The 16,711-nt window shown below is 43.8% G+C and overlaps 1 protein-coding gene across 3 annotated transcripts; it reads left to right on the plus strand.

Moving 5' to 3' along the window:
* The first annotated feature begins 1,798 nt into the window (after positions 1-1,798).
* slc52a3-2b (solute carrier family 52 member 3-2b) lies at positions 1,799-8,731 on the plus strand. Of its 3 annotated transcripts, none has more exons than XM_076012746.1 (4): positions 1,799-1,941; positions 5,651-6,694; positions 6,803-6,926; positions 8,071-8,731. In XM_076012746.1, the coding sequence occupies exons 2-4, from the start codon at positions 5,670-5,672 to the stop codon at positions 8,281-8,283; spliced, it is 1,362 nt and encodes a 453-aa protein (XP_075868861.1). In that variant the 5' UTR covers positions 1,799-1,941; positions 5,651-5,669; the 3' UTR covers positions 8,284-8,731. The 3 variants fall into 3 exon arrangements, with proteins under 3 accessions (XP_075868861.1, XP_075868860.1, XP_075868862.1); XM_076012745.1 differs by lacking the exon at positions 1,799-1,941 and adding an exon at positions 3,801-4,139; XM_076012747.1 differs by lacking the exon at positions 1,799-1,941 and adding an exon at positions 4,149-4,253.
* The last annotated feature ends 7,980 nt before the right edge of the window (positions 8,732-16,711 follow it).

A 16,711-nucleotide genomic window follows, 5' to 3' on the forward strand; every position in this document is an offset into this window, starting at 1 on the left:
TAGTAATTGTGGTGATTGTCATAATTTCAGCCATTCAATTCCTGCAGATGGGTATTTTCACTTCATGTGACTCATGGCTAATGACTGACTAATACTCTGCAAGTATTGTAAAAAAAAACCCCACAAGTATTCACAAGACCATCAATGAACATGTTTCCATGCACAGCAATATTCCAGTATTAACGCAGTTCTATCAATATTAACTATACTCTTATGGATTTAACAACGTATAGAAGCGTTTGATCCTCCTTGGCAACTTTGATTTTGTTTAAAAACAAGAAAAGAGAGACGCGTGAATTAGGACGTCTCTTATGGAGTCAGAGTGTTTTAAAGACCAACAGCCAAAACACAAAGATAAATACGGCAGTAGAAGTGGTCCAAGTGTGAAGGCCTCAGTGGTGTGGCGGCGTCGTTCATGACAGCAAGTTTACGGTAGCTCAAATCCTGCCTGTTGCACAGCACATCAATTAACTCTAAGGAGGGTGGAGTGGTGCTAATCGTTTTACGGCAGTTCTAAAAGTGCCAAAATTCAATGAAAAAATACATTATTAAATAATTCATGTAAATTGAAATTTAATTGAAAGCTTATTTTTTTTAATTATATATGTTAAAAAAAAAAAGAAAATATAAATAGCAAAATCGATTTGGTTGTGTGTTCATTTACATAAGTGTGTCAAACCCGTGCTTTACAAAAGGTGGAGGATTTTTGAGAACCCTGCCAAAAACCTCCTGCTCTCTCCACGGATCCTCAGCTCAAGTTGCTCCCCTAAAGCTGCGCAAGTGAATCATTCATCCGACCGTACACGCAGTGCCAAAACACAGACCTGTTTGTTCAAAACAGAACCCAATAGCCTGCTTTATTTTCTCAAGAAATAAAGCAGGCTAATGTTTCTTCGATAAAAATACATATCATGTCTCCCACTCTCACGCTGACCTGGATTTCTTCCTTCAAAAACAAAACACTGTCTTGAGAGTGAATATTGGAGTCTTTCACCACTAACGACCCTAAATAAGAGGTCGTGTTACAATGGTGCGTTTATGCAATGTGTGAATATGAAAATCTGTTATTGATTTCAGAACAGGCTAAGATTGACAGCTACAATGACGTTTTCTGGTCTGGACAAGTTAAATAAATAATACCTATATAAACCTATATTAAGTTAAGACAGTTAAGTATTGAATGTGGTGATTTTGTTGTTGTTTGTGTACGTGTGTGTGTGTGTGTGTGTGTGTGAAGACTTACTTTGGAAATACATTTTTTATGTATGTTTCCCAGAGAAACAATGTTTTTAATTTGAAAAAAAAATAAAGACCTGGAAGTAAAAACAAATTCCAAGTTACAGTTGACAAGTATGATGCCAAAGTCTCAACGGGGCACAGTCACCGGTGCTGGAATTTGTGCAGAACAAAAGCCCATTAGACCCCTGAAGAGGAAAAAAAAACCTGCCTGATCTGTCCATTTTTATTTTCTGGTCGACCTGGTTGCCTCGACACCTGCTTACTCTGTAAAAAATATGACTAAACTACAAGTAACTACAATCAAATTATTCACTGCGTGCCCTCCCTCCTCAATGAACTGATGGTGGTCACATAGGTCGGTGTAAATCAACCTATGTGTCCACCATCAGATGTTTCTCTCACTCGCCCCCTCATCATTCCTTTCTTCTGCTGCAGAGGAGGAGAACTACGGCTCCCAAACTGGACCTTTGGCTCAGCCCACTGCTGTCACATGACATGGATCCTGAGACCCTGAGTTGCTTAGTACAATGCACTCAACTCAGTGGGTATGCACTCTCAATGGGTGCAAACATCACAAGGCCACTGTGTGTGTGTGCGTGTGTGTGAGTGTGTGTAAGGCATATGTGCAGTGAAAACTCACTGCTCTGCTCCGCTTGTGTAACATCGCTGGAGCAGATTCTGCGGCTCGGTTTCCACAGGCAGGTAGGTGGCACCTCGTCTACTTTAGAAAGATAACTACAGCTCATTGAAATTCCTGACAGGAGACGAGACAGCCGGGGGTTCGCACTGATTAGCTGCGTGGATAAATAATTAGTAAATATTTCACACAATCAGGGACGTTTTCACAATTTAAAACATGACTGATTAAAATTCTTGGAAACAGCACAGTAGCAGTTAAACAACTAAAGCCAGGCAGGTGTTTTTTTTTTTTTTTTATCCGTGTGGCCGTCTGTGTGTTCCAGGCAAGTGACCTTACGCAACCCACATAACTGAAACATCAGCGGGTGTTTGCGGGTGTAAAACAATCGATGGGAAAACTGACCTTCAAAATTTCTGTTGTTGTGAGAGAGCAAATTGAACTGAACAACTCAGTGGCCAGTGTGTGAAAACAAATTTAATGCATTAACTCTAATTAATTTCAGACATTGTCAAATACTGATTAAGCATCTAGATATAATTCCCTGTCTGACACAGACCGTTCAGCCGACACTGAAAGATGCACTGCTTTGACTTTCTGTGGGCTTGTGTAACATTTGAACCTGTGAGTCTGACCGTCAAGAGGGTCCCGGCTTGGATTCCTGTTCTCCTTAGTCAGCAGGGACCAGCAGCAGCAGCAGCAGGAGTGGAATAATCTCACCAAGCAACTCTGCATGTGCATCTGACTGATTTCTGAGCTAATTAAGGCTGGTGAACACAGAGGAAAATGGCTTTTAAAAGGTGAGAAAGACTCATTTTCAGTCTGGGATCTGGTAATGGGATCTGAAAATCACAGCTTTGCTTATTATCAGTTTTTTACAATTCATAACAAAAACTCTGATGTGAAATAGGCCAACTGTGAATAAAGGCCTGCTCTTACTTTCCTTCATTCCTCGTGTTTGCATCTGCCCGGAATTAGGAATGCTAGAAAGAAGAGAAGACTGATAGGCTAAACATAAAGAACACTGACGCAGTATTAAAGCAGTGGCGTGCTATTTAAACCCAACAGTGAGTAATTAGGGTCTTTGTCTGAAGAAACAACCCCATAAAGGTAATCCAACTACTGATTACTCCTTAAAAAGCAATCTAATTACTTTAGTTAAGTTAACAGTTTAGAACTTCTTGTTTCCTGCACAACGAACCACAATATTATTTGTTTTAGACAAGATGAACTCAAAAGAATGTTTGCATTTCCAGCTATCAAACGCAATTGCTGTTTTTTCTTTTGCTGTAGCCATGCTTGTTTTGGTGCATTGTCGCATATCAATGATGCTGCATATGCACGACTGCATCATAGACATTTTGAGGATAATAAGACATTGTTAGCTTGCAAAATATTTCAGAGAAGTAATGGAATCGTTACTAGATAAAGTAGTTCTGACATAATTTCTACTTTTGCCACAGTAATCGCGTTACATTACTCTGTTACTAAAAAAGTAGTTTAATCACAGTAGTGGATTACTGAGTAATAGATTACTGGCCAACACTGATTATAAGTACTATCAGACTTGGGTGGCTTGGAAGCCTTGAGGGAAAAAAAACAAACATCTCTCATCCGTCGCTTTAGGTTTGCGTCTCTATTTGTAAAAAAAAGACATGCAAATCAAAACTGCACAGTGCTGCGTGGAAATAACCTGACAGACTGTTTTTTTTTTAAGCCTGAGCCCTTTGCAATAAATAGACTATTATGTGTTAAGGTTCGCCGGCAACATGCAATGACACAGCGAGCACATGAGGTGAGCGCATGAGGGAGGCTCTGGACAACCTTCCCCCATTCACACTGACTGCAGCAGTCTGAGCAGACAGGCCTGAGTGCTGGTTGGGCAGAGAAAAGGAAGAGGGAGGAGCTATTTACTCCTGGGACTTCCCCCTAACCCTCCCCTGCCCACACAGAGCACATGGCTCTCTGGTTTTGAAACCGCCCTCCAGTGAGAGGACGGTTACGCCGCCATGCCGGTGACAGAGCGTTGTGCGCCTGCGCACACCCTCCCCGCCCCCTCCGCCTCCACCCCCCGCGCCAAGTGCAATGGAGACACGGAAGCAGGACTGCACGGCCGTGGATTAGTGACTGTGCCAGAGTGTTGAGGAGAAAAGGGGGAGGGAGATATACGTACACAAACCCAGGGCCGCGCGTGGGGCTGATGCAACCAAAAAAAAACAAGAAGTGAATGGAAAGAGGGAAGAGGAGAGCGGTTCTGAGTGAGGTAAGACGACACCACGGTAGGCATAGGGCTGCCGGGGATTACGAGGGAAATCAAATTAAAGAGGGCTGGACCTTAAGGTTGAGGAAAGAACTACAAAATCTACACTTCCGCATGGTGAGGGAAACCAGGAAGAACTAAAATTGGTCCAGGTTCGGACACATTATAATAAAAAGGTCATCAATTTTTCTATCTAGCTTTGTCATAGTTATCAATTTCATACGCTAACTGTAACGGCTGTTATGTTATGACTGTGTTATTTTATTATTGTATGTCATTCAATCCCCCTTCAATGTGTCTTGCCTGTGCCAGGAGCACATGGTGTTTTAAATGAGTAGTGTGTCAGTGGGTGAAGGGTCAAACACACCAAAGGCACATGAGATGGGATCAGAGGCAGTTAGAGGAGACTGGGAAGGTCATCTTTCATGTTAGTTACACTGACACACTCTCTTAGCGAATACAGGAAAGCCTGTACTTGGTGTACTTTGTTGCTTGCTTTGATGAGATGTATTAAAAAAAAAAAGGTCTGGTAAATCTGGTAGTTTTAAGTTACTTTTGTTTTCTGTATAAGGCACAGCAGCAACGGATTTTCGATTGCAGCAGAGTTAAATTTGGTAATCCTGGGCGCTGTCCAGATAAAACAAGGAAGGAAGGCCTTAGTTTCACATACTGTATGCTCAAACGCTGTCCGCGCTCATTTCTGATGGCGAGCGCAACTCTGGTGAGTTCAGGATAACTACTGGACAGACCCCTTGGACGGACGCAATGTGATTCCATGATATTCAATCTCAAAGGTAGAAATTTTAATCAACAAATGAAGATCTTTGTGTTAGCCGCTGACTTTAATTCTTGTTCAAATCTAAACTAACAAGTGCGGAGCAACAAAGAGTGGTTGGTTCATTTAGCTTCCCTATAACAGGAAAATATAATGCAAATGATTGTAGCTGCTGTTTATCTTTGTGATTAAGCACCTTTGAAAGGCGCATTTTAACTTTGTATGGGACAAAATATCCTGACCGGGTTGCAGACACGATCTGATTCAAAGCCACAAATATTTGTTCATGTTTCCCTTTATTAGGTTTTAAAATCCTCATGACGCTCATGTCAGTCCAGATATAGCCCTGACTACCAAGCGAGGAAGGATGGTGGCCCAAGTGTCCCCATAGAACACACACAAACACACACATTGAAGGCAGCAGTTCTCACCTCCTATGTGAGGCGATGCAATTTGCATCCCTTGTTTGGGATCTTCGCAAACCAGGCCTTTAGAATTGTAATACTTTTCGCTTTTTGAATTGCTTCCTAGTGTCAGTAGGTACATGTGTAGGCCCACAAGACTACTAACAGTTTCAGTTAACCAGCATCACTAAGGCTCATACCCCCACAGTGCACAGCACTTGCCATCCAAACACAACATGGCGGTTTGAATTTGAGTTTTCGAGGTTTCCGTCTTGATGTGTGCATTCCAAGGTTTTAACATGTTGATGGAAATTCCTCATTTCTTTGTGGTCCAGACCTCATCATCACCCCACCATGTCGCTGCTGACTCACGTGCTGGCGTGCCTCTTCGGCATCGGCTCCTGGGTCTCGATCAATGGGATGTGGGTGGAGCTTCCTCTGATTGTGCCGGACATCCCGGAGGGCTGGTACCTCCCGTCCTACCTCATCATCCTCATCCAGATCGCCAACGTGGGGCCCCTCTTCATCACCCTGATGCACCGCTTTCGCCCGGGGAAGCTGGATGAGCGGCCGGTCATCTACTGCATCGTCGCCCTGGGCGTGGTCGCGTCGCTCCTGATGGCTTTCTTCTGGAGTCACACGGTCACGGTGGGCGGCTCCTCGCGCAGCGTGCCCCTACTGCTGCTGACCTTCCTGCTCTCCATCGTCGACTGCACCTCCTCCGTCACCTTCCTGCCGTTCATGATGCGACTGCGCCCGCAGTACCTCACGACGTACTTTGCCGGCGAGGGCCTCAGCGGCCTGGTACCCGCGCTGGTGGCGCTGATCCAAGGCGTTGGCGTGGTCCACTGTCAGAACGCCACCTCGGCCAACGCGACGGCCGCCAACACCACCGTGGTTGACGACGGGCTGCTGCAGGCCGTCTACCAGCCAGCTAGGTTCTCGGCCCAGGTCTTCTTCGTCTTCCTCAGCGTCATGATGGTTGTCTGCCTGGCAGCCTTCGTCCTGCTCAACTATCACCCGGCCGTGGCCCGAGAGAGAAAGAACGACCTTTACTTCAGCGGAGACCTGGCGGCAGACAAGAGAGAACAAAGCCTGTCTCTGCACGCCCAGACACCAGAACAAAAGCCCATGATCAGCCCCCTGGAGTCCGTCAAGGGACCCAGGAGCTCTTTTGGAAAGGGCACCTACAGCAATTTGGAGGTGCTGTTCATCTTTGTCACACTGGCTTGGGTCAACGCGCTGACCAATGCTGTGCTGCCCTCGGTTCAGTCGTACTCCTGTCTGCCTTATGGGAACAAAGCCTACCATCTGGCTGCCACCATGGCGTCGGTTGCCAACCCAGTGGCCTGCTTCATCGCCATGTTCAAACCCACCCGGTGAGGAAAGGATCATGCTGAAAAGCATTAGTTTCTGAATGAGATCATGGAGATGTTCTGAAAAGAACATGGAAGTATAAATTTCACTGTATTTTTTTTTCTATCCAGGTCGCTCATCTTCATGGGTTTTGTGACCGTGACTGGAACTGGATTCGGGGCCTACATCATGGGCATGGCTGTGCTGAGTCCCTGCCCCCTGCTGGTCGATACTTCCTCTGGGACCGCAATCATAGTAAGCTCTCACAAACTCCGGCGGTTTTATTTTGGTCTTTTAATATGAAGACATGCCTTGCATTTATTTGGAATGTTTCTGATAATAGTTTTACGCAATAATAACCATAACTGCATCACTTTCAAATGAAAAGATTCGTTTTCACACACTATTGTAAAACATATTTGTAACTGCCGCTGGTCAATCAGTTAGTCCACGCTTCGTACTGATGTTTGGTGAGGTGCGTTTATTTTAATTTGATGCAACCAAAAAACACCGTGAAAACTGCAACACAATACAAGGTTCGATGAGTGCTTGTAACAATACAATTCATGTTGTTCAAATACATTAATAAATAATAATTAGCAACTTTTAATCAAAAATAAATCACAAGTATAATTCGCTTTAAAAAATTCAATACAATACAAGAATAATTAATCGTATAAAATTCAATTAGCAAGATCAATTACAACTTATTTAAAACAAAAATAAACAACCGAAGCGTCTCAAGCAGCGCAATCAGTGCTCACACAAATCAGGTGCACAGGCAGGACAACACCGTAAACAAGCAGAGGAACGCGAGGGCACATTTTGCTAACAGAAAGGGAAAGATACAGGGCAAAGAAAAGAACGTACCGTGTGCGCCCTTGACCAGTCGTAGTTAAAACTCCTTTAATGTCCCGTTCTCTGTTTCCCGTCACGCTATCTCTCTATCGCTCTCGCGCGATTTTCGTCGCTCTACTTGAGCGTTGCCGCGGTAAACTGTTTCCGGTTAGCGGATGTCAACATCCGGATGCCAAATTAAAAGTAACAGGAAACTCATTACATGATAATTTACAATATTTATACAATATAATACACAAACAGCATGAACATCATTGTTCAAAATGCTTGAAAGTTTATCATAGTTACTATAATAAAAAAAAAACTTATATTGATAATAATTAATAAAAGTGCAAGGTGATCAAACCAACCTTAAGTCAGGTTCATTTATTCCCAGCCAGGATGCTACGACTCAAATTTCCATTGGTGACACAGTTCACCTTTTCTTTTCATAGAATATACAGGCTGCTATGATGCATAAAGAAACTGAAACATTTGCATCATGGGTGACAATTAAAAAAACAAAAACAAAAAAACAATGTCTGTGTTGTCTGTGTTTCAGGTACTGACCTGGATCCTGTTTGTTCTCACCCTGTCCTACGTGAAAGTCATCATTGGTGTCATTCTAAGGGATGAGGGCCACAGTGCCCTCGTGTGGTGTGGGGCAGTAGTGCAGCTAGGCTCCATGATTGGTGCAGTGTCCATGTTCCCTTTGGTCAATGTCTATGGATTATTTAAGTCTGGTGACCCCTGCAACACTAAATGTACAATGTAGCAGATTCATTTGTTTTGTTGTAAACTGCTGTATGAAATGGATATAGATTTTTGGGTTACATATGATACACATACATGCTTACGCAAAACTGAGAGGTCAAAACTCCTTTTCAGACAGATTTGCTCTAACTGAAGTCGTAGATCGATTTGTGTTTGTTTTTTTGTTACAAATGAATAAAGTTGAAGAAACACAACACGTGTGAGATCAAGAGATCTTAGCTGCTTATACCTGGTACAAGTCAGAGGTAGTTTTTGCGTACACTGGTTATTTTACGACAGAAAAAAAAATAGCTGTTGTTGCTTTTTGGCTTTAAAATGTGCCTTTTTTTTAGGACACTCATGTACTGTCACAGTTTTTTGGGTTTACATTAAAACTTGAAATGTTTGTTGTTTTTGGATTGTTCAACAAAACCAAATAAAAAGTGGTTTATTTCTTGCCTTCTAGCAAACCTGTCGCCTTTTCAAAAAGTTGCTCTAAAGGATAGTTCTATAGATCCAGCAATATCTCAATATGGTGCTTATATCGATATACATTTTAAAAAGCAAATCATGGGAAGATGCCTCAGTCAATTAGTCAATCATCTGTAATCTCTGCTGATACTGTGTTGGGCCGTGCGTGTGCGTCCACTCGTGCCCAATCGTATAATAATAATAATAGTTTTCAGCATTAGCACCTGCACAAAGGGAAAACTACCACTAGATGTCACTGTGTGATCACACGTCCAGGTACAACAGGTTCAACAAGAGTATAGTAGCAGCTACATTAGTACACTTTTATTTTTTAAACTACGATAAATTGTTTTGTCATTAAATTCTAATGTTGCACGTCTATCATATTCCATTATCTTAATCATATTATGAACAAATTGTAAATTGTTTTGAGGATGTCACATTTGCCTATTTTGCAATATCAGTTTGTGCAATGTGAAAGGGCTGAATGTTTTTTATCATGTTCTTTCTTTTTTTTATTTTTTTTTTTTAACTATTATGATTCTTACTGATATTTCCAGTATTTCCCAACTCAGAACAACCAAGAGTGAGCTGTGTCCCTGGAGTTTTGGCCCGTTATCATATCCTCCCTAGAGAGTCTTTCAACATGGGCCAGCCTGCTCGTCTCTGTCAGTGAGTGAGTGTACGTGTGCGTTTGTAAGTCTACTTATTTATCCTTCCTCCACTTCTCCCAGTCAACTCAGTAAGAGGAACTCAGGAGCAGTCAGAGTCTGATTCAGATCCCAGCGCTGTGTCAGAGTACATCTGGGGTCATCGTCTCCCGGTGTCTCATACTTCACCTATTCTTCTTATCTCGCCCCTGATCCTCACTACTGTGACTGATGGTGTGCTGAGTTTAAAAGCAGGAGAAGAAATATTTTAAAAGAGATAAACTCTCAGGTTTTGGCTGGTGTTTGTTTTAGCATGATTAATTCCTACTGGAAGTGAAACTCCAACCTTTTATCCATAATATGCATAAAATGATGTCAAGCGAGCATGGACGCATAAATCAATGGAAGAAAAAGAGAATTATCCAACCACCCATATTTAATGTGCCAAACTGTTCTGATATCCCTCCCCCCCTGCTCGCTCTTCATGCATATGGCAGACTTTGTGGCCGTAATTTCAATTTAAAACACATGAGGGGAAATCCTAGCCCGCGCTGCTCTTTAATGGGCCGTCATGGGATTGGGGTATGCGGGGAATGATTGAATTTTGCGAGAAGTCCAGGAACGATCAAGTCTCGCCTTCCGTTATGCAATCGACCATTCCCCGCTCACAACGTGACGTCTGGTAAAACCTGGAGGAGCAGGCGGGGGGCTGGAAACCTCAAAGTCTAGACCAAATGAGAGAAAAAATATTTTTTCTTCTAAATGACTCACGACCGTGCAACAAAAAGGAGGAGCTCGGCTATCGCATGAACGAAAGAAGGGAGAAGTGAGCCGCCACATCAAACGAGGTGGTGCCGGAGCTGCTTTAATGAGTCTTAAATGAGTCTTTTTACACCGTGATGCCTGACATCCTATATTTCCTCCCAGACGCAAGCATGTGGATTCCATACATAGCCTGCCATGCCATTTTCTTTATGCGATGCTGTCACGTCTGTTTTTTCCTCCCTTGACCTTCGTCACCTGCTCGGCCCACAAGTGACAGTGTTTAGGTGAAAAACACCCCCAACTTAAGCGGCTGAAATAAACACTTTGCGCCGACTTCTTCACGCCCGCTGTGCTGGATTACACCGCGACCACGTGCGCTGAGAGAGAGGCTACCTTTTCCCGTTAAGTCCATTAAGCTATATTCAAATGGGCCGGATCTTTTTCTTTCCTTTTTTTTTTTCTTCGTCTTCTTCTCTGCAACAAGACATAAAGTAATCAAAAGTTGAAAGCAAACACTCAAGGAGGCACTTAGCAAAAAAGAAAAGCTTTTATGATAAAACATTCATATAGCGTGCAGGAGACAGGTAATCTTGTCGGACGATAGGGTTGTCTTGTGGTCAGTTTCAGTATAGTATGGCTTGGGGAGCCCTGTAGATGAATGCCCCTAATAACATCCCCGCCCACCCATCATCTAGCAGACCGTCCAGGCAAAACAACCAATACCTGAGTGTATTCCTCCGCCGGTGTGAAGTACACCTTAAAGAGCTGTTGGAGGCTGCAGTAAAGTAGGGTTCATTACCTTGACAGAGTGATGACAGCCGAGCAGTACCCATTGCACGCATACGCTATGCACGCAGACACGCATGCAGCAGAGTGCTCCTCGTACCACCAGCATGAGTTGCTGTATCAGGATCGCTGCGCTCCAGTACACGTAGAAGAAGGAAGTGCATCCAAGTGCTTCACGGAGATCAAAGGTTTATGCAAATAGGAAGAAAAGTCATCTAACTCACTGGACTTACTTTTCAATCTTCATTTAAAAAAAATAGAGGATCCATCATGCTTTGATTAAGAACAGATTGATTCCTTCCTCTTCTGATTTCTTATATATTTAGGCCTTTTTAAAAGCCACAAGAAGAGGCTTGGTGTGCTTCCTACTTGCACTGATGCTTTGTAGGACCTTGCAAAAGTAAAGGATCAACAAAGGGATGAAAAACTATTTTGCCGTGAGGTGTCAGTGCCATTTGTGGGATCACAGAGCTGCAGAGCTGTGTTTGAGTGAAACTATCTGAAAAGCAAACCAAGCCAAAGCAGCTGTTTTGTTTTTTTTTGTTTTTTTTATTCCTGGGGAGTTCATAAATGTGTTCAGAAAACAACTTTGGTGAAGAATTTTGCTTCAACAACTCAATACTATGTTCCCCTTACCCTCATTATGCCAGTTCTGTACAACCATGAAAGGAGGTTGTGGAAGTAGTGCAACAGAATCATGCCATAGCAGTGAGCATCACAGAAGAAACAGACTAATGTAAGGGTTAACCTAATTTCAGCCTTAACCCTAACCCTAATGCCATGCAAGTCTATGAGGGTCAAAGGTCAATTTTGTCCTCGGGACTTGGGGACCCTAACCCCGAAACCCTAACCCTAATTCGGGCCTTAAGCTTAACTCTAACTCTAATAACCTAACCCTAACACACTTACCTGACCCTAACTAACCCAAGACTAATAACCTAACCCTAACTATGGATTGATGTAGATCTTAAAGTTTTACCATTTGCCAACAGCAAAGCAACCGTAAAGCGACAAAGTTTCGCTCCTGTTACGGGAAGTCCGCACGCACGGCTCTCATGCAGGGTCAGCCTCAGTTCATAGTGGCATCCATTAGTGGCCTTATTTAGACTCTTATTCCTTTAAGAGGAGTGATTGGCCAGCATGGACAAAGAATCATTACTTTTGCCCGCCCCCTCCCTGCCAGCAGTCAATAATGAGGGATCATTAAAATGAATAGATGGACATTCCCCTTTTCTCCGGATCCTTATTGCAAAATCAGTGTCAGGGGAAATGAAGATTGAACTTGGGAGAAGGCGTCTAAAAGCCTCACAGTGATTGTCGTGAACTCATCTCCAGTGCCCGGCTCCTTTATCTACTGTAAGAGTCTGCACCTGCCTGAACTCTTGACTAGCAAGGGCTTTTACTGAGGCCCATTAGGAGCATCCCTAATGTGCGCTACAATTTACTTCAACATAAACATTCTGCATATGTACAGAAACATTTACAGCAAACGATGGGAGACTGATTGCTTCAGACGTCCTGGAGGGTTTTTTCTTTTTTCTTTTTTTTTCTTAGGTCGGGGTGGGAGGAAGCTGGAGCTCTCAGAGTGATCAACAAAGAGCTATCGGATGCACCCGATGAGAGCCGATGTGTCGTGAGCGACCGCGTAAATAGATCCTCGAAGGCGATTCTCACTTTCCTCACGGTTGCGCAAATCCCAACAGCTGCCCTGCCGCCGCCGAATCCCCCTGCAAATCCTTTGCACAACGTTTCACGCATCGCGCGCGGGGGGGGCGAGGGGGGGGCGAATCAAGCCCCAATGATTTGCAGATGGAGAATAAAAACGCGGGCCTGAGATTTTTTCCAGAAACCATCTGCTCGCCCATCCTGAGCCTCTCTTAAAGTGTCCTTTAAAACAGTGATTTGTCTGCTGGTCTGGAGCACTGTGACCATGTCAGCAGGTCATCTGCTGGGCCTTGTCACATGTGAAACGGTCCTGTAAAACAGGTCCCGGGTACACCTGCGACGGGCCCTGAAAAAGCGCCCCCTCCGCACCCTCGCAAAAGCAGATTAAAAAAACACATGTAAACCTGCATGCGCTGTCCCCCTTTTTGTTTCATTATCTTAAAGACGACGGCTGAGGCCGTCTGCTCGCTGGCGTTTGATGCATGTTGCACGGAGGAACAGAAAGTGACTGGCGGCAACCCAGAGGGAAGAAAAAAGATCAAATGTTAAGCCAACCGATCAAAGTTCCCCCCCCCCCCCCGCCCCGTATGGTCAAGCAATTATCTCTTAAAGCACCTCTTAAAGTCACCCCCATGGTTCTTTCAACATGCCTTTCATAACTGGGGTATATTGAGAATTTACTGCCTGCAGATGGCCGATGAGAGACGGAGGGCAGGCGCTCGGCCGCTGCGCCCATGCACTCACTTTATAAAAGCCCCAAATCAAGGGCTTTGCGGGGATACAATAGCGGAGGAAACAGCATCGTAAAGCTGCTGTAAATCCGCACAGTGAAACTTCTAAGTCGTGCCCTCTGCCAGGCACCGTGCGCTCGTGGGCCCTTGGGGAGAAAGTGGCACGCGCTGCAATCATCAGAAGTTGCTGTTTGCCGGTTCCGGGACTGTTTCTGATGGATTCTGGCGGCCCGATTCCCCGTCTGACTCTTTGATGCTCAGTCATACAAGCAGCTTGTCCCCTCCTACTGCTTCCTATACTGATAGGAGTCCAATTTTGTTTAATGAACCGCTTGCTTTCTTTTTTCCTTCCCCAGAACTCAAGCACACAGTATAACAAAACTCCTTGCTTTATTAACCCTTTCATGTATGGTTTTGATGGACAGCTATAAAAGTAGAAATTTATTTTATGAGGTCAAAAAATAGATTTGCACATAATCCAACACAGAGGACACTATTTATTTTTTTTTTACATCCAATAATCCTATTCAAATATATGTAATAATAAAATATAAAATAGTAGTAGTATAAAACAACATAGTGTACTACGAAATACAAAACACAAAGGACAAAAACTTTACAAAAAAACAAACATGGGAAATTGACCAATAAATGAAAAATAAAAATAACTCAAATTTCCACAGGAAGAATTTGATCAACAATGATTTTCAGTCGATTTTTACTGTCAGATGAGCCTTATTTCTTTTCCCAGGATATTTTTCCAGGATTACAAACCCGAAAAAGCATCTTGAATTCTGTTTTTCAAAGCAAAAACCAGAACCCACGATGATGCTGATGCCTCCAAAACGGCCTGCGAGCCACAGGTGCAAATTATTCAAAGCCTCTCCTGTCAAAACCTAGAGCAACAGATGCGTCGATGCGCGTAAATCTTGCTCCCAGAGTCCTATTATGACAGAAATACGTCCGCTCTTATTTATGAACACACCTCTTTACTGTCTGGCCGACTGCGGGATGATAAAATAAGGCAGCTGTTATGTCTGTCGGCGCAGTATAAATCTCTCCGGCAGGAAGCAGTTGGTTAGCTTGGCGTGATAGAGACGGAGGGGAAACTGCCAAGCTCAATCACCAGCGTGTTGTTTCTCGTAGCGAGTGACCCAATAAGTCACTGATAAATTAGAGTCACGGCGAAAAAGACATTATTACACAACTGCATTTTTTGGCGCAGCATTGCATGAATTTGAGTTTTAGATGATGAATACAAACATTAACAGGAAGACATTTATTTAAATGTACTTCTTAGAGACATATTTGAGACACCGTTGTTGTGTCGTGGCTGAGTGTGTCAATTTGTGCAATGGGGGTTGAGAGACAAATAGTTCAATTCAGACAACTGGGCTCCTTTTTTCCCCTGCAGATATAATCAAAAAGTTAAATTGAACCATTTTGTTATGACTAGTGTGTAGCGTTTAAGTTGGTGTCTCCTATACAAATATGACTGGAAACATTCTAGCTGTATGAATCACACACTCTGGGCAGAGTCCAAATGTATATTTTAGGGAAGTGAGCAGTCGTCCTCCCCCTAGCAAGCTAAGTTTTTTTCATGCTTCTTCAACTTTAGGTGATCTGAAGTGGGCGAATTGATGCGTTCTGACTGTTTGCTGTCTAAACTGCCAGCGAGCTGAACACAAAAGTGACTGACAATAGGTTCAATGAAGAAAAAAGAAGAAACGCAGAAACATTAAGGTGATATTTTTACTCTAAAGTTGATGTGTTTTTTTTCCCTCCCTGAAACTGGAGCGATTGCGCAAGTTCTTACAGGCGCGCGCCAAAAATGTGAACTTTTCCTCGACCTGTTGAACAGATTTCTCCTGACTTTCATCAGATTATTGCATGAACGAGGCTTATTACTGGGTCATGACAGACCATGTGACTGTGCCGATTAAAGGACATCAGGTGCCCATTTTGAGTACCAGTGAGTGGTTTGTGAAAGTCTTCCAAGAATTCCCCCAAATAGTCCCTTAATGAAAATGGCACAGAAAACCAGTGGGCGTTCAGTAAAGAAAAAAATACCTTTTGACTGATACACACCGTGGCATCTAGGCTATGTTTTCAGCCCGTCTTGATAGCTTGAGCCTTCACGAGGGCTCATAAAACAGGCGAGAATAATAATAAAAAATGAACAAAGAATCATAAAAGGATTGATCCCTGAAAAAGAGAGCTTTCCTGTCTCATGTCTGATTTTCCGAAAACAGACGCACCTCCCGCTGATAGATTTCCTGCACTGATTAAAGCCCAATTTGTTTTCGTACCGTCCCTCTTCTCTGTGATCTCGCACGACCGCGGCAAAGGTGGAAACTGTGGCCGGGAGTCATCCCTCTGCTGTGTCAAAGGGGGCGCCGCAGGAAGGCCAAGGTAAGGAGGACAGGGTGCCAGGAAAAAGGGGCGTGACTGCATCTGTAAATAGTACAGCTATTTTTGGGGCTCGGCACGCTCATAGTGGGCGGGGGAGGGGGTTGGGGGGGGGGGCCGCCTTCTGTCGCTACGGGGACGGGCCGCCGCCTCATAAGTTTGCCGTGTGGAAAAAGTCTGGAGGACTAGCAGGTGGTACACAGGAGCGCGGCACCGCTCCCACGGCGAGGAGCGCGGAAAACACACAGGCCTCTGCTTGCAGCGACTGCCTCGGCGTTGGCGTGCGCTTCATTCGTACTGCAGACTCGGTGTGTTTGTATTTTGGTCTGGGTCACGTGTAAAATAAGGTGCAAATTACAGGCAGCTTCATCGCAGCGGAATTAGAGGTGGGGGAGGGGTTCGGACTCGTAGAAGGTGTTGAGCGCCGAACATAAAAAGAGGAAAATGAAAAGTAGCGGTTACGCCAATGTTTTCCTCCTCGTTTGCTTTGAAAGTGTCCTAACAGGTTTTACTGGGGCTACAGGTAGAGGCCGGGACACTGCGAGGCTCGCCGGGTCAGGATTTATAACGCAAGAAAGCCACTCAACCGAGTTACAGCTGAAGACCTGGGAAACCGCAGCGCAGCCACGAGGGGCCGTAGTCATGGGACACGCCCACTTTAATGGGTGAAAACAGGTAGAAATGCTTCACTTTGCTGCTGGGTGGATAAAGGTTCAAAAATGCACAAAGACTTTTTCCTTCAATCTATGACAAAACTCAAAAAATCTGACTCGAAAAATCAACTGCAAAAGGAAAAAGATGGGCAATGCTAATTCGATCAATAAAAGACACCGCGCAAAAAAAAATAAATAACCGTAGTTAAAAACAAATCTTCTACTTCATACGCGAAGCTCAGCCTTTCAGTGTTCTGACCAGACTTGAAATTCATCACCAGTAGAAATTAAAAACAAACAAATCAAGAAAACAGTGTTTT

The sequence above is a fragment of the Nelusetta ayraudi genome, unplaced genomic scaffold, assembly GCF_046127955.1.
Source record: "Nelusetta ayraudi isolate G7.1 ecotype Tasmania unplaced genomic scaffold, CSIRO-AGI_Nayr_v1 ptg000136l, whole genome shotgun sequence".
NCBI classification, from domain to species: Eukaryota; Metazoa; Chordata; class Actinopteri; order Tetraodontiformes; family Monacanthidae; genus Nelusetta; species Nelusetta ayraudi.

Bases quoted from the DNA above. Each gene is read 5' to 3' on its own strand.
- slc52a3-2b (XM_076012746.1), top strand. From the start codon at position 5,670: ATGTCGCTGCTGACTCACGTGCTGGCGTGCCTCTTCGGCATCGGCTCC. The intron at 6,695-6,802 runs GTGAGGAAAGGA...TTTTCTATCCAG, and splicing joins GCCATGTTCAAACCCACCCG to GTCGCTCATCTTCATGGGTT. The intron at 6,927-8,070 runs GTAAGCTCTCAC...TCTGTGTTTCAG, and splicing joins CCTCTGGGACCGCAATCATA to GTACTGACCTGGATCCTGTT.